The sequence below is a fragment of the Marmota flaviventris genome, chromosome 14 (assembly GCF_047511675.1).
Source record: "Marmota flaviventris isolate mMarFla1 chromosome 14, mMarFla1.hap1, whole genome shotgun sequence".
Lineage (NCBI taxonomy): Eukaryota > Metazoa > Chordata > Mammalia > Rodentia > Sciuridae > Marmota > Marmota flaviventris.
In genome coordinates this window covers 31,237,004-31,264,178 of record NC_092511.1, presented here as the reverse complement: position 1 = coordinate 31,264,178, position 27,175 = coordinate 31,237,004, and the positions used below count along the sequence as shown (strand labels likewise).

The window sequence follows — 27,175 nt, the reverse complement described above, 5'->3', positions numbered from 1 at the left end:
CTTCCATCTCACCTGCTAACAGGTCACAATGCAGAACTCACAGCTGCATTTTGTTTTCTTTAAATTCTGTACTTCCCTCCAAAGCCAAATGACCTTCTGGTTGCTCTTCTCACAAATTAAAATAAAATTCATGGAGATGTACCAAAGTGAAGCTTGCTGCATACAGGAACAGCGTTCACCTTGGCTGGGAGAGGCAGCCTGAGGTGTGCAGCATACCTGTCATGAGGAACAGGAGTCCGGCCACATGCTGGGTCAGGCTTTCCTCCCAGAAGAAGCTGACGGTGGCCACGATGCAGCCACACAGCAGGACAGCTACGGCCATGCCCAGGAAGCCAGCAGTGATTCTTCTTAAGTCTAATCTCAAAACAGAGATAATCAAAATCAGACGACTCAGGAAAGTAAATGAAAAGAGAACAGAGTTTTGTATACTATGTGACAACTACTCAGTTACACAGACAGGCTTTGGGCTGGAGGGAAATGGTTTGGGGAATTCTCTTCCCAGGTGTCTGTCCATAGAGGCTAGATGCAGTATAACCAACGGAGGGGCAGAGTCTATCCCTCCAAGTGCACAGAGAAATCCATCCAAGTACACAGTACACCAGAGGGCAACCCCAAGGTCAGTAGAGTAGCAGAGAACAAGGGACTTAGCAAACTGAGGGTGAGGCAAGGTTGAGAACTCCCTTTATTAGCCCTAAAAGAGCAATACAAATGAAGGTTAATTAGTGGCTGTAATGAATCTGTCATTGGTGGAGGAGCCTAAACAAAGAACTACAGTGAAATAAGGTTTTGTCTGAGTGTCAAGGGCGAAGATTCCTCTGCTTTTCATTTACATTTACGTTTCATTTACACCTGCCTATTTTAGAAAAGGATTTGAGAAAGTGAAGTCAATGGTGGGGAATTAAATAATGGCTCAAAGTGCGTACAGGAGGTATCTACTCATAAACACCCTCTCTCCTAAGGTACAGGTCCCAGAAGCCAAGCACCCATTTATCCAGGTGAAGGAGAAACTGTTCCCATGGGTCAAGTCTCTACTGGATACCCAACAGTCAGGCTTAATGGTGACATCTATCCAGACCCATGTTCCCTCCTATTACTAAAGTAACACAGCACTCAAGAGTGTTCACCTTTGGGCTATTTTACTTTTTCATACTATTTCCTTCCTTCCTTTTAAGTTTGTTTTCCTAACAAAGCTAACTTTAAAATTTTGCTGTCAAATGCTAAATGCTTCTTATAACAGATTCCAACCATACATCTGCTGCCCTAGGGCTAGAAAACAGAGGGCAAAATAATAAGGACCATGAACACTCAGGGGCATATGGAACCAAGACAAGATGCACAGCACACCACACTGTTGGAAGTGTGGGCTTCTCTGCTCATGTGAAACAGCCTGAGCAGCTGCCACCTTGCTATCTGTCTGCAGCTCCTGGTATTTTAGAGGTGCTACATGGAGGATAAATTAGAGTAGCCTCCAGCCTTGCTCTTAGCATCTTAGCCACACACAGACCAGCCTTCTTCTTAAAAGGGATTCTCCATTTCCAGCTCAGAGCATCCAAGTAAAAACAGGGTGTCTACCTAGAAAAGGAGGTAGAGCAAGGGGTCAGGAGGAGTGGTAATTTAAAGATGCTGAGTTAAATGTTATGGATAAAAGGAGTTTGGAGAGATTCATATCTGAACTAGAGAACTGTGATAGTAGTTCAGCCACTATTATCTTACAACCTCTCAAATTCCCTGTGGTTTGAGTGATAGTTCTATCTTCCAAGATTATTAAAAGACACAAAGTTCAGATATAATCCACATGGGATTTGCATTAGTACCAGACATGTTAACCTTATCCAGCAAATGTAGTACAGATTACCAAGGTGATTTTCTTAGAAAGAGCCATGCATGAGATTGTGAAAAGCATCTTTCTATGAGAACCTCCCCCAAAATTAAAAGAGCCGTAAAATATTGCTTTGTTGGGCCATAACTGGGTTCACAGTGAAGAGATAAGGTTCTTTTTCAGGTTCCTCTAATGATCTTTTCTGACCTGACCAAAGCCAGTAACTATGAGGCTCATATGGACAGATAATTAATATGAAGAACTCCAAACATGCTCATAAAGAATTAATAACACTTAGGTATGACTCTGACTTGGATCTATTGAGAAGTGGTAGCTAAAATTTGCCAGCAAGAAAGAACTTTCAAGAAGTCATGTTATTAAGAAATAAGTCACATTTTATCCAGAGATTTTTCCAAGTTTTAAAGTTTGCATTCACAATATTATGTATTATACCAATAATATAATGTGGCAATTAGAGTTTCCATGTATGTTGCTGTAATTGGGATCTGGAACATCCCCAAAAGCTCATGTGTTGAAGGCTTGGTCCCAAAGCAGTGATGTTCAAAGATGGAGCTTTGAGGGAGTGGCTGAATCATGAGTACTCTGGCCTCATCAGTGAATTAATCCATTGATAGCTGAATGTACTATCAGGAGGTGTTACAAACTGTAGGCAGGTGGGGCATGGATGGAGGAAGTAGGTCACTCAGGGATACGCCCTTGGGGACTCTATCATATCCTTGGCTCCTTCCTCTTGCTCTGCTTCCTGACTGCCATAAGCAGAGCAACTTTACTTTGCTATGCCCTTTTGCCCTGATATTTCTGCCTTGGAGCCAGTCAACCATGGACTGAAACATCTGAAACCGTGAGCCAAAATAAATCTTTCCTCTCCAAGTTGTTTTTCTCGGTTATTTGTCACAGCAACGAAAAGCTAACACATATATGTTTGAGATCCAAGGGTCTTTAGCTCTGCAGAGCTGTTTACATACAGAATGAGACCCTGCTTGGACTTCTGCAGAGGCTCTCACTACCAAAGTAGTTGCAGTCCTTGTTGCTTATTTCACTAGAAAAATGACAATGTCAACCTCTAATTTGGGAACACATTGAAAATAATTCAATGTAATGTTTTGTTTTCAGGAGCTATCTATCACCAGACAGTTTGAGTCAATAATTTCCACAAAAATATCAGCCCTCCTTAGTTTCACATTGCATGGTCCTTTGTAGAGTTTCACATTTCCCCAACAGTGAAAAAGAGCTTTTCCTTCCATTGAGATACAGAGGTAACAGACACCCACTGAGAAAATTATGACATACATTCATAAAGATATTTTAGCAGAAATACAAAGGTTTGAGATAAACACAGTAGCTAAAATACATATTGTATATAAACAAAGCAAATATAAAAGCATAGAAAGTATCATCTTCTTGGTTTGTTAGACAAGTGGAAAGGCAGGTCCTTATACCCTATGACTTGGTTAAGAAAATATTCAGTCATCTGGTATATACAGATGCCGCCAAGACAGAGAAGCACAGGCTACACTGTTTCACAGAGCCTCATACTTGATTTTCACACATCTGGCTTATAAACAAGCCGAACCCACAGCATAGTGAAAAGATGCTCAGAGCCTCTGACCAAATCCCATGGGGTCCAGAGGCACATATGGGATAAATACTATATTTCAGTCCAAATCTGAGAGGTGTGTGGAGCGGGAAAAGAGATTTTGTTCAGAAAGACACCAATTCTTCTCTCTTTCCCAGAAATACTTACGAAGCAGGTGCCATTCATCTTGCTGTATTGTCTTGGTTAAATTGAAAGGAATGTTTCGTAAGCGGATTGGCTGAGAAAAGTGGTACTTGATAGCTGTACACCGCTGTGCAATACCTTGAAGGAAAAAAGAAATGCGATTTACTAGTCTATTCATTTGTAATAGAATTCTGGAGACCTAAGGCAGAATAATTTATCCTAAACTTGGTTGAATGGAAGAGGGGATAGGAATCTTGATGATTCTCATTAACAGAGGCATGTCAGAACAGTAAAAACCTAAACCATGAAATAATTCTTAACTCACGTTTCATTTTTTAAAGTATTAAATTTTACAAGGATCTATGTATTACCCTAAATGGTTTTCCATTCCAAGTTTGTACGACCTAAACATTAAACTACCCAAAAAGAAACGGCCTAAAAGTTTACGGATGGCCAGGAATAATCAGTTCCAGAATTTTAAATTAACACATAAATTACATGTCTGAATTTGACCCAATCTCAAACTTTCAAATAGGTTATATAGAAAAGTTCATTAGGAAGTGTATAATTTGGAAATCAGAAAGCATTTTTCCATTAAGACAACTTCTACATGCTGGTTTATGTGGTGACTCTATCGTCAGACAAAAGCCCATGTAACCCTCACTCAGCTAATGTCATTCTTTAATACAAATGTTATTGGCTTGAGTTATGGATCTTGAGTGAAAGGGTAATACTGAAAGTGGAAAGGAAAAGGAAAATAATTATTTTTCCTGCTTCTTCTGGTTGCATGGCTAGCCCTAGGCACAACATTTTGATATGGGCAAGGGCACTCACTGGTTGATCTTGTACCCTCTCCTCTGCTTTTATTGCATAAATGAACACAGTCTTATTCTTCTAAATGCTTCTGAATCCCATGAAAAATACCTACCTTCTCTTAAAATTAAAGAACAATTGAAACTTCCTTCTTTCATTGTAAGTTATTTTGGCCAGTTGTTTGGTTAAACACAATCTCACTAAACTAATTTTTATAAAGGTTTGAGTAAATGTTAGTCCTTTAACCCTGACAGTAGTTCAGAAGTGTCCTCATAGATGCAAATAAATCTCTAATTGATGGAATTTGAGGAAGCATAAAAGTAAAGTGAAATTTAAAAAAAAACAGACATCGAAAGGAGAAGATTAATATTTAAGCATGGTTCATATCATAAGCTAGTCAGTCCTTCCTGTGAACACACCTACAGGATTATCTTCCCTAAGGAGTTTCTCAGATATTAATGTGCATAAGAATCACCTGACGTGTTAAAAATGCAAATTCCCAGATTCTACCTTAGATAATCTAAGTCAAAAGATTTGAAATGGAGCCAGGAACCTGAAGTTTAACAAATATCCTATGTAATTCTGAGTACTGAGGCAGGTAGTCCTTGAATCTCAATTTAAGAAATACTACCCCAAAATATCACTGATTTTTGGAAGCTATTTTCCCTCATGAAACCACAGAGACACCAAAATCTCAAGGTTCTTTTCTTTTTCTTTTTAACATGAGCCCCTTGGTCGTGATTGTAAGGTCTAAGGCATATACGTTAGGTGTTTATATATAAGTTAGATGTTTATAAGTACCTGTGCTTGCAAAGAGCAAATAATCTGGTGTAGGAATAAAGGCAGTTAAAGGACCACAATGTGATAATAGCTTGCATTTCTATTATTCAAAACTATCATTCCATTTGATAGTCATCTGTAGGCTGATCTTAAAGCTCCACACAAACACAAAATGAAAGGCTAAAGTAGAATCGAAGATGAGCCCCAACAAACACACCCACTCTGTTGCCAGAAACTTGGAGACTTAACAATGGTTCCAGGTATTGAAGGACATTTCTGTCCAACTATTACCTGAACACTAAGCTAATCAGAGACTTCAGGGACCACTTATGACAAAAAAAATCACAAATTGCAGAATTAGCTTAGGAAAGTCAATAAAAAACAACAGCAACAACAAAAATAATGACAAATCTTGGGGAAGGGGAAAATCTAATTCCCAGAGTTGCAACACTATATTATTTAAAATGCTGAGTTTTTGACATGAAAGTTCAAGATAAGCAAGGATATAAGAAAATATGGTCCAAGGCTTGAGAATGTAGTTCAGTGGTACAGCCTACAGTTAGCATGCATGAGGCCTTAGGTTTGATCTCCAGCACCACAATTAGAAAGAAAGGAGGGGAGGGAGATTGGCTCATAAGGGAGGTAGGGGGAAGCAGTCACTAGAAACTGGCATTTTGGGAAGCCCAAACATTGAACTTATCTGATAAAGACTATAAAACAGTAGTTTTAAGTATGTCCAAAAACACTACAGTAAATAATGTCCAAAAACCTAAGGTATGAAAACGATATCTCACAAACCAGAATATTAGTAAACTGGTCAAAAGTATTTTCTAAATCTAGAGTTGAAAAATATGATAACTGAAATGAAAAATTCACTAGCGAGAATTCACTTCGACAGAAGTTTTGAGCAGGCAGAAGAAAGAATTAGCACACTTGAGTATGAGTCAATTGATACTATCCTGCCTGACAAAAATAAAGAAAAACAAATACAATTTGTGAGATCAATTATACCAACCTAAGTATAATGGGAGCTACAGAAAGGAGGAGAGAAAGAGGCAAAAAGAATATTTGAAGAAATAATTTGTCCAAAGCTTCCCAAATTTGATTTACAAAATAAATTTACACATCTAAGAAGTTTAACAAAATATGAAAAGAATAAACTCAAAGAGATCCCAACTCAGACACATAATAATGAAACTGTTAAAAGCCAAAGATTGAGCAGAAATCTTGAAAGCAGGAAGAAAAAGCAATTTATCATGTACAAGGATCTTTACTAGATTAACACCTTATTTCTCAAGAGAAACCATAAAGTCCAGAATAGAGTGGGATGATGTTCAAAATATTGTAAACCAAGAATTCTATATGCAGGAAAATTGTCCTTCAGAAATGAAAAGTAAAACATCTCACTTAAACAAAAATGATAAGAATTGAGCACTATCAGAAATGTCCATCAAGAAATACTAAAGAGAGTTCTTTAAACTGACATGAAAGGACTGTAAGTGAATCCACATGAAGAAGCAGAGTATCTGTAAAAGCCATGGCATAGGTAAAACAGCAAAATCCATGCTTCATTTGTAATTTTTTTCTCCTATTTGATATAAAATTCATAAAGAATAAAGCAATAACTATCTGTGTTGATGCACAGACAATGTATAAACATTGAATTTGTATGACAATAGTACAAAGGAGGGGAGAGGGAATGGCACTATATAGGAGCAAAGTTTTTATATACTATTGAAATTTATTTGGTATTAATCCAAACTAAGTTGTTATAAATTAAGATGTCAATTCTAATTAATAGGTCCACTACTTGGAAATTAACAATGACGACAAATATATAAAAGGTAATTAAAATGGCACTCTAGAAAACTTTCATTTAACACAACATAAGACAGTAATGTAGAAAGTGAGAAACAAAGAGTCATAAGGCATACAGAAAACAAACAGCAAACTGGTAGATACAAATCCTACCTTCAGGAATTACATTAAATGTAAATAGATTATATATACCAATTAAAAGATAGAGATGGGCATCACAGATAAAACAACATGATCCAACTACTTAGTGTCCACAATATATACTTTAGACTCAAAGATACAAATAGATTGAAAGTAAAAGAATAGGAAAAGATATACCATGGAAATAGTAACCAAAAGAGAGATGGAATGGTTATTCTAATATCAGACAAAACAGATCAGACAAAAATTGTTACTGAAGATAAGAGAGACATTTTAAAATGATAAAAGGATCACTACATTAAGATATAATAATTATAAACATATAAGTACCTACCAATAGAGCACCAAAATACAAAAAGGAAAAACTGACAGAATTGAAAGAAGTACCGGATAAGTCAACAAAGTAATTGAAGAATTCACTAACCTACTTTCAATGATGGTAGAACAACCAAAATTCAACAAGAAAACAGAAGATGTAAACAACTCTATAAACCACTAGATGCAACAGACATCTGTAGAACACTCTACCCAACAGCAGCAAAATATGCATTCTGCTCAAATGTACATAGAATATTCTCCAGTTTGGATTTTTAAAAATCAATAAATTTAAAAGTATTAAATTAAATTCATATAAAGTATGTTCTCTCACCACAATTCAAGGAAATTAGGAATCAATAACAGAAGGAAGATTGGAAAATTCACAAATTTGTATATAATAAGTAATACACTATTAAATAATTAATGAGTCAAAGAAGAAATCATGAGTAAATTAGAAAACACATTGGGATTAATGAAAACAAAATTACAACATAATTTTTATATCTAAATATGAGGTGTGCCTTTGAAAACTCATGCATAAGATAATGCAGGAATGTTCAGAAGTGGAATGGTTAGATTATGAGAACTATAACTCAACCAGTGGATTAATCCATCTGATGCATTAATAATTTGAGTGAATCAATGGCAGGTAGGACATGGCTGGAGGAAGTAGTTCACCAGGGGTGTGATAACTATTATCCCTGGCTCCTTGCCTTCAAGCTCTTTCTGCTTCTAGCTGTCATGAGCTGAGCAATTTTCCTCTGCCAATTTTCCTCCTTCTGCCATGATATCTGCCTCACCTTGCACTCAGAACTGTGGAGTTGGAGGAACATGGACTTAACCTCTGAAATTGAACCAAAATAATGTTCCCTCCTCTCTAAGTTGTTCTTGTTAGTCACAGTGACAAGAAGCTGACTAACACAATATTAAATTTATAGTATTGTTCAAGTATTGTTCTAAGTTTAAATAGAGAGCTTAGAGGGAAATTTATAGCTATAAACATGTTACAAAATATCAAATCAATAGCCTACCTTTCCACTTTAAGAAACTAGGAAGGAAGAGCAAACCAAACACAGAGTAGAAATAGATAAAGTATAAAATTAGAGATAAATGAAATAAAGAATGGAAATATAGAGAAAGTAAACAAACCAAAAACTTGGTCTTTGAGAAGATTAACAAAACGGACAAATTTTTAGCTAGACTTTTTTTTTTTTTTGGTACCTGGGATTGAACCCTGGTGGGCTTAACCACTAAGTCATATCCCCATCCCTTTTTATATTTTATTTTGAGACAGGATCTCACTAAGTTGCTAAGGTTGGCTTTGAACTAGCCATCCTCCTGCCACAGTCACTTTAGCCACTGGGACTGCAGTCATGCACCACCAAGCCCAGCTTTAGCTTTAAAAGGAGGGAAGATTCAAGTTACTAAAATCAGGAATAAAACAGAAGCTACTGAAGCAAGAATTAGACAGGCAGTCAGAATAGATAGGTAAACCAACCGAGTCAGGTCAGATCAAAGAGGCCAATTTCCAGTGATTCCACCAAGTTGAATGAAGGCTGTCCCCTGAGGGATTGAAATGTTAATTACTTCAGAGCCCTTCCTCCACTCTTATCAAGAAACTGCCCCTGCTCCAACTTGTTGCTAAGGTTAACAGGTCCCAGGAATTGCCCCTCCCTACAGGGAGCTATATATCATAATTGCTAATGAATGTGTTCTGGGCTGCTCCATCTGGCCCTTCCCCTTTCAGCCCACCTGTTTCCCACCTTATGGCCATCCCACAAGCATTCCTGGGCCTAGGAAGGAGAAAGATAAGGGGAAGAGGGCAAGAGAACAAAGGAAGCCTAGGACATATAAAAAGGGTAGAACACTTATCTTCTGGGGATACCAGGATACCAGCCATGGCCCCCTCCTCCCTCCTGGGAGAAGTCTGTTACCCCTTTTTAAATAAACCCTGCTTTATATGCTTGCCTCCATTTGCTTCTCTAATGTTCAAACTTCAACATGTGAGGGAACAGAAATCGTCACTGATAACCAGTGGTAACACTATTACTAACAAACTTACAGAAATCAAAAGAAATATAAGGAAAAACCATAAAAAATTATATGCCAATAAATTAGATAAGACAGAGGAAATAGCATATTCCTAGAAAGACACAAACTCCAAGACTGACTCAAAAAGCAATAGAAAAATCTTACATATATGACAAGAGATTGAGTCAGTAATTAGTAAAAAAATTTCCCACAAGAAAAAGTTCAAAACCAGACGACTTTACTGGTCAGTTTTACCAAATATTTGAAGAAGACTTAACAGTCCTTCACAGATTCCTCCAAAAAATTTTAATTAAAAAATTATATATATATATATATATATATATATATATATAGAGAGAGAGAGAGAGAGAGAGAGAGAGAGAGAGAGAGAGAGAGAAGAGGAGGGAATAGTTAGTTCCTAACTCATACTATGGAGTTAGCATTCCCCTAATATGAAAACCAAAGGCATCACAAGAAAATTACAAAATATTCCTTATGAATATACACACAAAAATCCTTAACAAAATACTGACAAACATTTAAAAAGAGTTGTACAATCTGAACACTCAGTACACAGTAAAGAAAAAATACATAAAAGACTATAGTAAGAATATACAAGAATTCTGGGGCATTAAGAGACTAAACTTAAAAATCATTGGCATTAAAGAGGGCATGGAAGTAGAGGCTAATGTTATTAAGAACCTTTCCAGTGAAATAATAGCAGAAAAACTTACAAACTTTAGAAATGAGGTGGACTTCTACATACAGGATTATATAGAACTCCAAGTAAAAAATAATAAAAAAGAAGCTCTTCGAGCTCAGTTGGTAGAGTGCTTCCCTCACATGCACAAGGCCCTGGGTTCAATAAGAAAGAAAGAAAGGAAGAAAGGAAGGAAGGAAGGAAAGAAGGAAGGAAGGAAGGAAGGAAAAGAAGCTCTTCAAGGTATATCATAATCAAAATGCCCAACATAAAGAATAAGGATAGATTATTAAAAGCCTAATGAGAAAAATATCAGGTCACATTTATAGATAAACCAATAAGGATTATTGTTGATTTCTCAGACTCTAAAATCTAGGAGGGTTTTGAATAAGAAAATCTAAGCTCTGAAACAAAAGAATTGCCAAACAAGATTTCTACATCCAGCAAAGCTATTCAGCAGAATCAAAGGAAAAATAAAATATTTCCAAGATAAGGATAAGCTAAAAGAAATTGTGACCAAAACATCAGCACTACAGAAAATTGTTAAATAATATACACAGCAGAACTTAAAAAACAACCCCCTAAGCTTCTGGATGAATAAAGCTCACTAGAAAATAAAAATTAAGACTGAATTAATGTATAAAATAATAAAAATGCCAAGAAGTAATAATCATCTTTCTATAATAATTCTGAAGCTGGGTGCAGTGGTGCACACCTGTAATCCCAGAGGCTCAGGAGGCTGAGTCAGGAGGATTGTGAGTTAAAAGGCAGCCTCAGCAATGGTGAGGCACTTAGCAACTCAGTGAAACCCTGTGTCTAAATAAAATACAAAAATAGGGCTAGCAGTATGGCTCGGTGTTTGAGTGCCTCTGAACTAAGTCCCCAGTACCAAAATAATAATAATAATAATAATAATTCTGAATTTAAACAGTCTCATCCTTTCAATTAAAAAGCATAGGCACAGTGAATTAAAACACAACAACAGTGTATGTGCTATTTGCAAGAGATTCATCTTATGAGTAAAGACATCCACACACTGAAAGTAAAAGGATGGAAAAGGATATTGCATGCCAATGGAGTCCAAAAACAAGCAGGAGTAGCTATTTTCATATTTGACAAAGCAGATTTTAAAAAATGAATTAAAAGAGACAAGGAAGATCACCTTATACTGGCAAAGGAAACAATACAACAAGAAGTCATAACTATAGTAGAGATCCATGTCCCAAATACTGGTGCACCTAATTACATAAAACAAACCCTTCTAGACAAAGTCTCAGATAATCACTAATATGATAATATTGGGTGATTTCAATAGGTAAGTCATCCAGACATAAAATCAATAAAACACTTCAGACCTAAAAAAAAATCTATGAATATAATAGACCTAACAGACATCTTTAAAATATTTTATCCAACAACTGCTGACTTCATTTTTTTCTTAGTAGTGCATGCAACCTTCTCCAAAATAGATCATATTATAGGACACAAAGCAAGACATAACAAAAACAAACAAAAAAATAATTTAAAAAGCAATATAATTTCTTGCATCTTATCAGATCATAATAGAATTAAGTTAGAAATAAACAGCAAGAAAAATTATATAAACCATAAAAACACATGAAGATTGAAAAATACATTTTTTGAGCAAGGAATGAAATGTAGAAGAAAAGAGGGGGAAAATTTTTTAAAAAAATTTCAGAGAATCAAAAAGAATAGTGATACAAATCTACCAAAATCTTTGCCAACTACTCTTCCAATAGGAGTTTAATATCCAGAAGACATAAAAATTTAACATCAAAAGAAAAACCAAATAATTCAGTCAATAAACAGGCAAATGAACTAAACAGATATTTCTGAAAAGAAGATTTACAAATAGCCAACAAATATATGAAAAAATGCTCAAGGGCTGGGGTTGTGGCCCAGTGGCAGAGCTCTTGCCTTGCATGTATGAGGCACTGGGTTCGATTCTCAGCCCTGCACATAAATAAATAAATGAATGAAATAAAGGTCCATCAACAACTAAAAAATTTTTTTTAAATGTTCACTACTTTTAGCTACTGGGGAAATTCAAATCAAAATTACACTGAGATTTCATCTCACTATAGTTAGAATGGCAATCAGCAAGAATACAAATAATGAGCTGCTCATGGTGGCACATGCCTACAATCCCAGTGGCTCCAAAGGCTGAGGTAGGAGGATCGCAAGTTCAAAGCCAGACTCAGCAACTTAGTGAGATCTTGTCTCCAGATAAAATATAAAAACAGGGGGCTGGGGACATGGCTCAGTGGTTAAGCACCCCTGGGTTCAATCCTCAGTACAAAAAATATATATATACAAATAACTATAAATGCTGGTGAGGATTTGAGGAAAGAGGTAAACTCATGCATTGTCAGTGGGACTGCAAACTAATATAACCTTTTGAAGAGCAGTATGGAGATTTCTCAAAAGACTAGGAATGGACCCTCCCGACCCCACTTATGACCTAGTTATCCCACTCCTTTATAACCATCCAAAAGAACCAATATCAGTATACTATAGTGATACCTGCACACAAATGTTCATAGCAGTGCAACTCACAATAGCCAAGTTATGGGACCAAACTAGGTGTCTGTCAACAACAAATGCATTTAAAAAAAAAAAAGGTCCATATACACAATGGAACTTTACTCAACCATGAAGAACAATGAATTATGTAATTTGTTAGTAAATGGGTGGAACTGGGGAACATAAGGCTAAGTGAAATAAGCCAGACTCAGAAAGTCTAGGTTTGAATATTTTCTCTCATATGTGAAAGCTATAGAGAGAGGAAAAAAAGAAAAAGGGTTCTCACAAAAACAGAAAGGAGACCAACAGAGTAGAGGAAGAGGAATGCGAGAAAGAAAAAAAAAGGAGAACTGAGAAAATACTGGGGAACAAAATCTACCAAATTATGCTATGTCCATGTGTGAATATAACCCAATGAATCCTATTTATATATAATTACAATGCATAAACTAAAATACTAATACTACTACTAATAATGGATATCAGTAAAGGAGAACAACTGAAATAGGGAATAATGAGTGGAGGGAAAGGGCAGGTACTGGGGAATAAGATTGATCAAATAATTTTATGTGCATGTACAAATATGGCATAATGAATACCACTATTATGTATGATCATAATGTTCCAATTAAAAATGATTTTTTAAAAAATATTTTTTTAGTTGTAGATGGATACAATATCTTTGTTTTATTTATTTATTTTTATATGGCGCTCAGGATTAAACCCAGTGCCTCCCATGTGATAGGCAAGCACTCTACCATTGAGCCACAACCCCAACCCTAAAAATGATTTTAAAAAAGAGTTTTACATCGTGATCAAGTGGAATTTATCTCAGGAATGCAAGACTGGTTCAAAATAATAAAATCAATTAAGCAATACACCTTATCAATAGAAGACAGAAATCACCTGATCATGTCAACGCTCTGAAAGAACATTTGACAAGATCACATAATACCTGTGATGAGCCTTAGAGCTAAATATGAAAGGTATCATTACTTCTACTAAACAGAAAAATCCGAAGCTCAGGGAGGTTCAGTAATTAGTCTATATATTACCCAAAACCCCTGTACCTGTTACTTGAGATGTGACTGGCTCCATGGCTGACGTAATGGCTTCACTGTACCTGCATCTGGCAGAAGCTACTTCATGCTAGAGATAAGGTGTGGAGGGAGAAGAAATGGCTCTCTCAGACTCAAAGGACTGGGCCTTAGAACAACTTCTGCGCTAGGAAATGTGTGGCCCATTTCAAATCATCGCAAATTTCCCCAGGTCCCCTCTCCTCTGCTTCTTGCTGGTAACAGGCAGAATCCCAGCAGGCAGGGAGTATAGCAGGGAGAAGGCGGCAGCTGGACTGGTCCTGTCCTTCTTCCCAGGGGAGCCTGCATGTGCCAGGAATGAGGTAAGTAGTGCATACATCACCAAATGGCTTTCCTCCCCCACTGGGATCTGGGGCTAAACCAAGAATTCTAAAGTGAGAAGAGAAAGTTGGTAAGGGGAGTGACCAGATTTAGCCTGCAGTCAGACCTAGACAGAAACAAGCAGAGCTCAAAGATCCTGAGATGGGGGTTTTTGATAGTAAGCTCCTCAGCTACATTTGGGGGCGAAAAGAAGTCTTAGGGTCCTAGTGCGCCACTCCCTGGAAAGATGATGAGAGACTTCAACAGAATTAGAAGAGAGAGGGGGGGGAAGGATGGATCAGCAGCAGTGTCAGAAACCAGCCATTAGCTTTTTTATGTCCTTGATCTTAAACATTTGTTCCCCTGTCGTAGCAGAAAGTCAGAGAGATTTTGAAGAAGAAAGCGTATCATTAGGGTTTGGCTTCCTACAGCACACACATTAAACTGACAAAATGAAACCTGACAAAAATCACACAGGAAAAGGCCAGATGCTACTTGATGGCTTGCCAAGGAAAAAGTGGGTCCTTTGGATAAAAAGACAAGTGTTATCTGGGGTAGGGACAGAAGTTCGCCCAGTGCTGTTAAAGAGCGATGCTGTGAAAATCCACAAGGAGGCACTAGACGCAATGTTTTCAAAGCCACACATGCAAACTTTGAAATTAACCCGGCTTTCTGGGTTTAGAGAGCAGTGAATCTGGCTCTCTGAAAAGGAACACAAAAAAGCATGAGCTCATAGCACCAGATGGCATCACACAATGGGGGGAAGAAACATGCAGAGGATTGAAAAGAACAAGTTGTGGTCTATATTTAGTGATTAATTAGCTTCTTAAAGGGCCAAGTAGAGCCACTTTAATGATGACATAAACCACCGAATAAGATACATAAATGTGTGTTGCACAGGAGTGAGGAACAGAGCTTTCAGTGAATTTCTGTTGTTTCCAATGCTAAGAGATGTTTTAGTTCCAAGCTAAATCATAGAAACCCACACTGAAGAGTAAATGAGGGAGAAACAGAAGAAGCTGCAGAAGATGCTATAAAAAGTCATTATTATCAATCAAAGATGAGGCAGTGTATGTGACGCTTTAAGGCCTTGCAGTCAGACAGATGTGGGTTTGAATTGCAGATGTGTGACTTCTGGCAAATTATTCCACCTCTGTGAGCCTGGGTTCCCTTATTTGTAAAAGAGGGGAAATTGTGTTGGATACCTCATGAAGTTATTGCGAGGGATGAAGGAGGCAAGGCAGGGCTTAGCACAGGATGTGGCCTACTGTAAGCACTCCATAGAGGTCAGCACTGGATTCTGAGTGGCCTCTTGGCAGCTGCCCACATTCATTACAGAATCCCTGCCACATATCAGAAATCTGTACCCTCAATGGCCATCAGATTAAGCCAAGCGTACAGAGTGATAAACACACCAGTGTAGCAAAGGCCCAACTATTAGCTCCCATGCTTTCTTTCCATTATCGCCACCTCAGTGCAAGACGGCCATTGCCTCACTCCAGAAAAAAAAAAAATCACCAGCTGACCCAGCCACTCTCTTAGTCTTCAACCACCCCCATGCCACTGCTCGACAATCTGCTGTTGTGAAAACCTGGGGCCTCCACTGCCCATCAGTAAAATGAATTATAAAGATTTTTTGCCACATCTACCTGCCTTTTAAAGTATCATGAAATTAGGTTGCTTTAAATTAAGGACTACAAGTGAAAAAAAAAAAAAACAGTTTTACTTGCCGTGATAGAATTACGTATTTATTTGAAAACAAAGTGCCTGGCACATGCAAATGCTATATAATTGTTTATTAAATAGCTTTAATGCTTTGCCAAGGTGCCAGCTTTCAAACTTTGATGACCCAAAGGTGAGAAAGTCACTCGTGGGCCCTCAGAGCAGAACCTAAGACTGGGATCTCACTATGTGGCTCTGTCAGGCCATCTTGGTCATCTGTCTCTGTCCAAGCAGATAGGAGAGACTTCTCCTTGAATCAAACCCGGACACTAACACTTCTCATCTGTATGCACCCCCACCTTACTTGTAGTTACCTGGGACTGGTTCCTAGGGGTTATCTCTGCCCTTCTCAAAAGTGTCCCATGGAAGTGTCAAGCCCACTTCTATGAGCTCCCTGCACCTCCAACCCTCACCCTGAAACATCCCCAAACCTACTGAGCCCTCCATACCCACTGTCTCGGAAAAGCCCTCCCCAAACTCCAGAGTCCTCGCAGCTCACTCTTTTCTTGGGTTTTATATTCAAGTTAGAGGCTGAGCTTCACAACCTGGCTCTTGTAGTCAGTCTGCCATTTCCTAAGAGATCAAAAAGTTTGCCTCCCAATGAAGGACCCAAGTTCCTTGGGAGAGGAGGCGTGACTTCTCCTTGGTATGTGACATTTGAGAGACAGGTCCAAAACAGGTGATGACAACTGATGCTTCCAGTAGTCCTCTAGCAGAAGGGGTCGGCCGTCTGCACTGTTTCCTAAAACATTTTAAGGGAACCTTGGAATTCCATAACTGGCCCATGGGCAGAATAAAGAGCTCTTCTTCTTGCTGGCTCTGCCAGCATGCAGCCTACTTTAAAAGGAAAGATCAAGGTCACAGGGCAGGACAGCAACCAAGTTGTAGTTGGAGAGATTTAATTTCAGAGCAAATCAGGCACTAAGCAGACAAAAGAAAATGTTTTCCTTATCTCCTCCTTTATTGAACCCTCACTTAGATAAATAAACCAAGTACAGTAAGCTTAGTGACTTAACACTGACTTTTAGAGCCTCAAATGGCCAAAACCAATCCCAAAGTAAAGCCCTGGAGGACAAATCTATCGAGTCCACACTATTGAAAGGAAGGAGATACAAAATTAGTAAACATGAGCTGCCCTGTCTAGTGGAACTATAATGTAAGTCGTATAAAATTTTAAATTTTCTAATAGTCACATTAAAAGTAAATGGGAGGTTTTAATATTTTATGTGTAAACATGTATAAATATGAAATTTTATATATTTAATATTTAATTTTTAACATTTAATATTTTAACACACAATCAATACTTCAAAAATTATTAATGAGGTACTTTGTTTTTCATACTATAGTCTTCAAAATCTGAGTCTGGTGTTTGTGTTCTGCTTACAGTAAATCTCCTTTCAGACAAGCCTCACTTCAAGGGCTCAAAGTCCCAAGAGATTGGTGGCCATTGTATCAGAGAGGAGGTGTCTGGATGAAGGTGAATAAGCCTCCAATGAAAGTAAAAGCAACTGAGAGTGGGGATGTTTGATAAAGGAAGGACCTGAGAGATGGGAAGATTATTCTTTGTTTAGATTCTCTCACATAATATACTCTCCTGTTCCTCTTAATTATTTGTTTTTAGTTATGAAGAACCAACTTGGTAGCTATGGAATTTTATGTGGATTCATTCAACACTCTCTGGAGCAAGATGGCCATTTGCATTTTGGGTTCACCATTCACCTGCTAATAGCGCCCTTGGCAAGTTACTTAAATTCTCTGAGCACCAGTTTCCTTGTCTATAATATGTAGACAGTGATAGCCCATTTGCCTCACAGGAGGATTAAGTAAAACAATCTTATATTGTTAGTGTTGGCTTCCATTATTATTATCATTACTACTGCTGCTTTTTAATCTAAGCAAACCCAGACAACTGGACTATTTCTTAAAGACAGGATTTGGGTGAAGTTCCTTAAACTACATACATGTGATCTCTTGAGGCAAAGAGGGTGATTTCAATGACAAGTCAGACAGATTCAACACATGCCAGAGACAGTAAATGTCATCACAAGGAAATTAAAACAAAACAAACAAACAAACAAACAAAAATGGCAATGGAGCCAACCAGAAACAACAACATTCCAAACAAGGAAGATCTTGTGCAAAAGTGGAAACTGTCCTGGGTTAGGGTAGTGTGTGGTTACTGGTTTCCTGAAATGATTTTGAAATCTCCTTGAATGTTGCTGTTATGTTGTCTCTAACAATAAAAAGTAATGAGATACTTATAATTTTAACACCAAGAAATCTCGGCTTCTCAGAGCCATCATGGCATACAGCCAGTGGCTTCACTGGTATGGTTGGTATTTATGATTTGTGGCTGAAGATGGGATATGATTTTATGTGGCTTGTATGGAATTTTAGCCCCAGTTAAGTATCTCTGCTTCTCTCTCCCTTTCTAATCTCCTCCTTTCCTTTATCTTCCTTCTCTAGTAGGAGATAAAAGAACCACAATGTGGAGACAATGCCTACTCTTTATTCTACATCTCAGAGTTACCATGGTGAGAAAGGGGGACATGATCTTACCGTTGGAAAGAAGACACATGCAGACAAGAACAGACACACCCGCCCTACCTTGCTCCCTGAGCCACCGCCTCATGTGAAACTGAACATACCCATTAACTCAGTGGATGCTCAACTGAAACACACTGTGGCCTTTGCCTTTCCACAGAGATACCATGTTACCAGGACAGCCAATGGTCACTGCTGGTTACTCTTGTTCTGGTCACAACATACTACTTTCAGAGAGATCAAGACAGTCACAACTAAAGCTTTATTAATAGTACAAGGTCTAAAGTTATTATATGCAACCTGAACTTAAAATCTCCTGGATTCAAAGGAAGATATTCAGTCCAGGTGGGAAGCTAACTTCTCCATTATGACTTTTCAATTAGCGTTAATGTCAATGAATGTGTTTAAAATGGTAACATTAAGCCTTATGTGCTCCCAAATATTGCAAGAAACCTGACAAGGCATTCTTTTTTTTTTCTGCATTTAAAATGTGTGTATAATAAGCAGCATGTAATAATGAAATCCAGAATATTAGCTTCAGGACAATCAACTGTGTGACTAAGAGCAACAAATTCAGCCTGTATTGATTGGAGCTTGGTTTCCTCATTGGTAAAACGGGTGGTCACCCCATCTCCCAGAACTGTCATCCTCATCAAATGAAATAATACATTCAAAGGGTCCTAACTCCATGCTTGGTGCATGTCTGGTGCTTTAAAAATGTTGGTTTCCAACCACTCCCTCTTCCCAACCTCTCTACAAGTAGCACAAGTAAACTGTAACCTCGGGACTGCAGTACTTTTTGGCATTTTAATCCTCAGCTCCAGCATTCGGGAGGAAATAAGCGGCCAAGTCACAATCACTATCTTTTCCCCCCATTTTTCTTATTGTGGTAAAATATACGTAACATAAAATTTACTATCCTTTTTATTGAGTATACTGAAGGTGTACAACTTGATAACTCGATATATGCATACATTGGAATAATCGCCACAATCAAGTTAATTAACACAGAGCTTTTGTTTTTGTTTTTAATTTTTATTATTAGTTGTTCAAAACATTACATGTTTTTGTTTTTGAGTGTGCCTGTAGTGAGACCATTTAGGATCTATTCTGTTAGCAAATTTCAAATATATAATAAAGTACTGTTACCTGTGGTCATCATGCTGTACATCAGGTCTCCAGAATTTATGTATCTTGCATAGCTGAACCTTGTACCAACATTCTATCTCCCCATTTCCCCCCAGCTTTCAGTCCCTGGTTAACACCATTCCCTACCCCCAGCCCATTTCTCTCTCTCTGTTTCTATGAGCTTGGCTATTTGGGATTCCACATATGAGATCATGCAGTTCTATATTCGTCTTTATCCAGCTGACTTACTTCACTTGGCATAATGTCTGTGGAGTCTACCCAGGATGTTGCAAATGGCAAGATTTAAGGCAGAATAATACTCAATTTTATGTTGAATCACACTTTTCTTCCTCCATTTATTTGTAGATGGATATTTACATTGTTTTTATATTTTGGCTATTGTGAGAAATGCTGCTAAGAATACGGGGATGCAGATATGTCTCCACAATCCTGATTTCAATTCTTTTGAACAAATACCCAGAAGTGGAATTACTAGATCATATAACAATATTATTTTCAATTTTTTGAGAAACTTCCAGATTGATTTCCATAGTGGCTATGACAATATACATTCCCATCAACAATACCATCATTGTGGTATGTAAAAAATTTCCTCACCAGCACTTATTTTTTGTTGGTAATAGCCACCCTAACAAGTAAGAGATTGTATCTCATTGTGGTTTTGATTTGCATTTTCCTGATAATTAGTGAGATTGACTAATTTTTCATATCTGTGTGTGTGTGTGTATGTGTGTGTGTATACACACATATATAATAATTTGTATGTCTTCTTTAGAAATATGCCTATTAAGTTCCTTTACTCATTTTTATTTGTTCTATCTCTTTTTTAACTGTTATATAAGTATCTTAAATATTTTAAATATTAACCGTTTTAGATATATGGTTAGCAAAATTTTCTCCTGCTCTATTACCAAGACCAGTATCAAGAAGGGTGTTGTCTATTTTCTTCTAGAGTTTTACAGTTTGGAGTCTTATATTTAAATCTTTCATGCACTTTGAGTTGATTTATGTGTATGGTATAAGTATTTAGTTTCATTCTTTTGCACATAGATACCCAGTTTCCCAACATCATTTACTGAAGAAACTCTTTTTTCCACATTGCATGTTCTAGGCACCCTTGTCAAAGATTAATTAACCACATACATGTAGCTACTTCAGAGTTTTATGTTTTGTTTGTTTGTTTGCTTGTTTTGTATCAGGAATTGAACTTGGGGACACTCAAACACTGAGCCACATCCTCAGCCCTATTTTGTATTTTATTTAGAGACAGGGTCTCACTGAGTTTTAGCACCTCACTGTTGCTAAGGCTGGCTTTGAACTTGCAATCCTCCTGCCTCAGCCTCTAGAGCCACTGGGATTACAAGTGTGCACACCATGCCTGGCTACTTCAGTGTTCTTTATTGTGTTCCATTGGTCTATCTGTGTGTTTTCATACCAGTGCCACACTCTTTTGATTACTATTGCTTTGAAATATAATTTGAAATCAGGAAGTGTGATGTCTTCACCTTTGTTTCTCCTTCTCAAGACTTCCTTGGTTACTCAGGATCTTTTGTGGTTCCATATGAATTTTAGATTTTTTTTTTTTGGTATCTCTATGAAAAATGTCATTGGAATTTTACTGGAATTGCATTGAATTTGTAGATTGCTTTGGGTAGTAAGTACATTTCAACACTAGAAATTCTTTTTAATAGAATTTATTTTAATTTTTTTGTAGTTGTAGATGGACAGAATGCCTTTATTTATTTGTTTATATTTATGCAGTGCTAAGGATCGAACCCAGTGCCTCACACGTGCCAGATGAGCCCTCTGCCACTGAGCTATAACCACAGCCCCCCAAAATTATTTTAATCCATAAACATGGGATATGTTTCCACATATTTGTATCTTCTTCAATTTCTTTCATCAAGTTTGAAATTTTTGTAGTTTGTAATGTACAGATATTTTACCTCTTTGGCTAAATTTATTCCTAAGACTTTATTATTATTTCATGCTTACTTATCTTTAAGGAATTGTTTCCTTAATTTCTGTTTCAGATAGTTCATTGTTAGTGTACAGAAATGCAAATGATTTTTGTATGTTGGTTTTGCATCCTAACACTTTTTTGGTAAATTTTCCAATTTCCTGTTATTAACTTCTATTTTCACACCATTTGGGTCAGAAAAGATACTTGATATGATTCCATCTTCTTAAACTTGTTGACTTGTTTTGTCATATAATCTATCCTGGTTTCCTTGAGTTGTGTTTATTTCTGTTTTTGTTTTTTTTTATTTTATTTTATTTTTTGTTATTACTTTCTGGATTTTGTTTGCTTGTGGTTTTGGTCATTTGCTAGGCATATGCTCTGCCATTGCTCCATATCCCCAACTCCATAATCCATCCTTGAGTATGTTCCATGTATGCTTCAGAAGAACTTGTATTCTGCTACTGTTGGATGGAATATTCTGTATCTGTCACTTAGGTCTATTTGGTCTCTAGTGTTCCTCAGGTCAACTATTTCCTTAGGGATTTTTCTTTGTATAATCTATTCAATGTTGCATGTGTAGAATTTGAGTATCCTACTCATACTGTACTCAATTGCTGTCTATTTCTCCCTTCAATTCTGTGAATATATACGTAGAGGTGCCAATGTTTGGTGCATATATATTTACTATTGTTGTACCTTCTTTATGAACAAACCCTTTTATCATTATATAATGACCTTCTTTGTCTCTTATGACAGTTTTTCCTTAAAGTATTTTTTATCTGATGTAACTATAGTCACCTCTGCCCTCTTCTGATTCCAATTTGAATAGCATATCTTTTCCCATCCCTTTGTGTGCACTCTTAAAACTAACAGGAGCTTATCACAGGATCTTGTCTTCTGATTGTTTTGTAATTCCTTTGTTCTCCCCCTTTTTTTTCCTCTCTTGGGGCCTTCCTTGGTCACTTCATGATCTTCTGTGGTGTTATGCTTTTATTCCTCTCTATTTATCTTTTGTGAAGACTTTTTTCTTTGTGATTATCATAGGTCTACATAAAACGTCTTATAAAAGACTGTTTTAAGCTGATAACAACTTAAATTCAATTAGATACAAAAATTCTTAATTCTCCCTCCATCACGTACATTGTATATTTCTAATGTCATGATTTACATCTTTTTATAATATATATCCATTAATAAACTATGGTAGTTATAGTTATTTTTAAAAATTTTATCTGTAAACACTTATACTTGTGTTAAAAGTAATTTATACATCATCATAACAACATTCTGAATTTGACTATAGAGTTACGTTTATTAGTAAGTTATATATTTTTAAGGTTTTTAAAAATATTTTTTGTAGTTCTAGATTAATACAATATCTTTATATTTTTACTTATTTTATTTTTTATTTATTTATTTTTATTATTATTAGTTGTTCAAAACATTACAAAGCTCTTGACATATCATATTTCATACATTGATTCAAGTGGATTATGAACTCCCATTTTTACCCCGTATACAGATTGCAGAATCACATCGGTTACACATCCACGTTTTTACATACTGCCATCCTAGTGTCTGTTATATTCTGCTGCCCTTTAATATCTTTATTTTATTTATTTATCTTTATGTGGTGCTGAGGATCAAACCCAGGGTCTCACAGTTGCTAGGCAAGCACTCTACCACTGAACTACAAACCCAGCCCTTTTCACATGTTTTCATGTCACTTATTAGCATCCTTTTATTTAACTTGGGGAGCTCTTTTCAGCACATCTTATAAGGCAGATTTAATGATGATGAATTCCCTCAGCTTTTGTTTGTCTAGGAAAGTCTTTATTTCTCCTTCATTTCTGAAGGACTGCTTTGCCAGGTCAAGTATTATTGGTTGATCATATTTGTCTTCTAGAACTTTTAATATTTCATCCCCCTTTCCCCTGACCTGCAAGGATTCTGCTGAGACGTCCACTGATAGTGTTCTGGAGGCTTCCCTGTTTGCAATGAGTTGCTTTTCGACTGCTACTTTCAAATTTTTCTTTTTGTCTTTGACTTTTGACAATTTGATTATAATGTGTCTCAGAGAAGAAATCTTGGTGTTTAGTCTATTAGGAGTTCTTTGGGCATCACAGAATCTAAGTGTTCATTTCCCACTCCAGATTTTTAAAGTTTTCCATTGTTATTTCTTCAAATAAGCTTTCTGTCCTTTTCTCTGTTCCTTGTAGAACTTCCATAATGCATATATTATTTTCTTTGATGGTGTCACAAAAGTCACATTGGAATTCTTCACTCTTTCTTTTTCTCTTTTTCCTCTATTGTGACATGCTCTATTGAGTTTGTCGTTCCAGTCGTTATATTCTACAGCTCTAGCATTTGCTTGGTTCTTTTTTATTTATTTTTTATCTCTTTGTTGAACTCATCATTTTGTTCATTTGTCTGCTTGTATTCTTTTGTAAATCATTGAGCTTCTTTAAAATATTTTTTAAATTATTTGTTAGGCAGTTCATTGATCACTATTTCTTTAGGATTAGCTGCTGGAAATTTATTTTATTCTTTCAGTGGTGTTATATTTCCTTCATTCTTCATGTTCCCTGAACACTTGTGCTGCTGTCTTCGGATCTGAAGAAGCAGTGCCTTCCTCCAGTCTTTACTGACTGACTTCAGAGGAAAATGACCCTAACCAGCTAGAGAGAGAGAGATCTCAGATCTTTCCTACAAACACTCCTGCCCCATTCCACTCATTTTATCTTGCAAGGGAAATCTTAGGATTGTTGGCAACTTTTCAGTTCCACAGAGTTAGTCCAAGTGCTGAGAGATTCCATTTATTTTCCTTAAGTGTTCAAGGCTGTGTACTTTCTATTATTCCACAGAGTTGAGCTGGCTACTAATATCCATGTGGTATCTGCAGGAGCATATCATCATTACAGGCTTGTGTGCACCAACTCAAGGATATGCACAGCGTTCTGGGGGCATGCAACAGCCAATTGTGTTGAGGAGGTGGACTGCGGTGAGGCATAATATAGGGCTTGTGGGTAGGCCTCTTGATGGAATACAGAGTTAGTAGAATCTGTGGCCAGATTTTGAGATTCATGCAGATTCATACAATATTCATGTTATAAGCCTCTTCTTTTCCCTGCACCTAGATTCCTCCCCACAAGGCCACTCAGCCATGCTGATACCCTCAGTGATCTGGGTGGAGTGAAGCAGAACTGAGACCCAAGCAATGTCTTCTGAAGTTGTGGAATCTGGGCATTCACTACACTCTTCTTTCTTGGCACCAGTCTATGCCACATTGGAGAATAGGCAGCATGGGTAAAATGAAACTGCTCTTATTACCTTCTCTGATGCATCTATTCTGATTATTCTTTGCTCAAAGGTCCACTGAATTCCAGAGGTACTGCTGGTTAAGGGTGGTTGTCAAAACCAATATTTTTGTCAGGGCACTGGGGTCAGAATCTCTTATTCTGCCATCTTGTTGATATCACTCTCTTAGCCAATCCCAAGTATAAAGTTCAGTGGTATCAGGTACATTCTTATTCTTATATAACCATCACCACCATCCATCTCTAGATTCTTTTCATCTTGCAAAACTGAATTTCTACCTATTAAACAAAACTGTTGGGTGCAGTGGCTCACACCTGTAATCCCAGCTGCTCAGGAGGCTGAGGCAGGAGGAGCACAGGTTCAAAGCCAGCCTCAGCAACTTAGTGAGGCCCTAAATGACTTAGTGAGACCCTGTCTCAAAACAAAAAGTATAAAGGGCTGTCGATATGACTCTGGGTTCAGGTCCCAGTACCAAAAAAAAAAAAAAGAAAAAAAATTTATTAAACAAAACCTCCCTATTCACCCATCCTCTCTCCCTGGCAACCACCATTCTATTTTTGGTCTTTGCACCAACCATTACCTTTTGTATTCATCAACCACTTACCATTTATTCTTCACTCATTAAATGAATGTAATAATGGCTCATTCATTCAACAAACCTTTATTTTGCAATAATCTTTCAAACTGAACACCTACTTTCTGAATCTAGAATATGGTACCATGAAAACTAAGAATTAACAAAGTGAAACTAACCCAGAACTCTGAAGGGAAGGAAAAAGGGATGGAGGGAGAAAGAGATCTCTCACTTGCCTCATAATGACCTGTAAACACTGATAGCACTAGCAAATTTCTCAAATATTCAGGACCACAACTTGCTGGAGAAAGGCTGTACATTTTAGAATTTGGCAATGTTCCAGGGCAAATTATCCTTAGAAACCCTTGTACCCTTTGTCCTTTCCAAGTGTCGTGGTAGAATTCTTCTAATTGTGCTACGCTTTGAAAAGTTTATTTCCCTTTATGAAATGAACCCTGAATTGACTAGTAACTACTGTATATGGAGATTAGGAAGGTGACATTTAATACAGCTAATTTATGAAAATACTGACAAGGGCAATAGCTTTGTTCAGACTATGGAAAAAAAAAAACGCAAACATATTTGCTATGGTGAACAACGTTCTCATGTCCTCTTCACCAGATGGGCTGCTGGATTTATGATGGGTTGTGTCATTGATACACATCAAGATAGATGGGAACAAGGAATCCTTTAAAGCTGGTCTTCGGGATCTAAAGAGAGAGTTTACTAAAGCCTGAAAAGGGTGTGGAGAGTAGGAGGAAAGCATGGTTTGTAGGTAGAGAGGAGCTCTTAGATAGGAGAAATACTTTCTAATGTTCTGTGTAGCATAGTAGTATAACTATGGTTGACAATAATTAATTATTTCAAAATAGCTAGTAGGGAGGGTGAATGAATATTTTGAATGCTCCTACCACAAAAAAAAATGATAACTATCTGAGGTGATAGACATACTGATTACCCCTTCTGATCATTACACATTGTAAACATGTATTAAAATGTCACACTTTATCCTATAAATATCTACAATCACTATGTGTCCATTAAATTTTTTTTTAAGAGACTGCTAGATAGCTGGCTTTATAATTGATAAAGTTGTACACCTGGACTTTTATGGATTATTGAAAGCGATTTTTAAAAGTAATATAAATTGATTTAAAATTATATTTTCAGCTTTTTCTAAGCAAGGACCAAGCAAAACAGAAACCTGAATTTCCATTCCTTTTACTTCAGTCCACCCTCTCAGGGAGAGCCTGGTAGGTGCCAGAGACAAAGAAGCAAAGGGGCTATAAAAGCTACAAATTGGTTTCATTATCAAGGATGTGCTCCAACGACAGCTGAGCATGACATTCCCCACCTTCCAATGGCAAGAGCCTGATGGTAGAAAGAAGCCAAATCCCAAAGCCATTAGTGGCAGCAGCAGGAAGTGACAATCAGGAAAGGGTCCTCTATCTTTGGCAGCTTTATCACCATTTCCCATGTGTTCCTGCTCCTCCAACAGCTCTGCAGACATCTCCACATCACTGCAGCAATCAGCAGCCAGATAAGCACACTTTTGAGACCCCCAGAATTGCAGTAGTTTAGTTACAGGAAAATGATGACCCTACTTTTATTTATTATAGAGCATGATATGCTTTGTTCCAAGTGCTTCGCACCATCCATGTTAGTTACATAAGGCAGACATTTTTTTTCCCTTTCACAGATAAGGACAATAAGGGACAGGACACTTAAGAGGCTTTCCCAAGGCCACATAACTAAACAGTGATGATCATAACCTCCTGGGGCTTACTGTATGCCAGGCTC

The 27,175-nt window shown here is 37.1% G+C and overlaps 1 protein-coding gene across 1 annotated transcript in view; it reads right to left on the bottom strand.

Annotated features, from left to right (window-relative positions):
* Positions 1-27,175, bottom strand: part of Tmem178a (transmembrane protein 178A) — a 59,868-nt gene that overhangs the window by 9,896 nt on the left and 22,797 nt on the right. Inside the window, exons 2-3 of the mRNA XM_027934608.2 lie at positions 3,585-3,698; positions 217-354 (exon numbers count right to left, since the gene is read on the bottom strand). Of these exons, the coding sequence (XP_027790409.1) occupies positions 217-354; positions 3,585-3,698 (252 nt within the window). The remainder of the gene's footprint in view (positions 1-216; positions 355-3,584; positions 3,699-27,175) is intronic.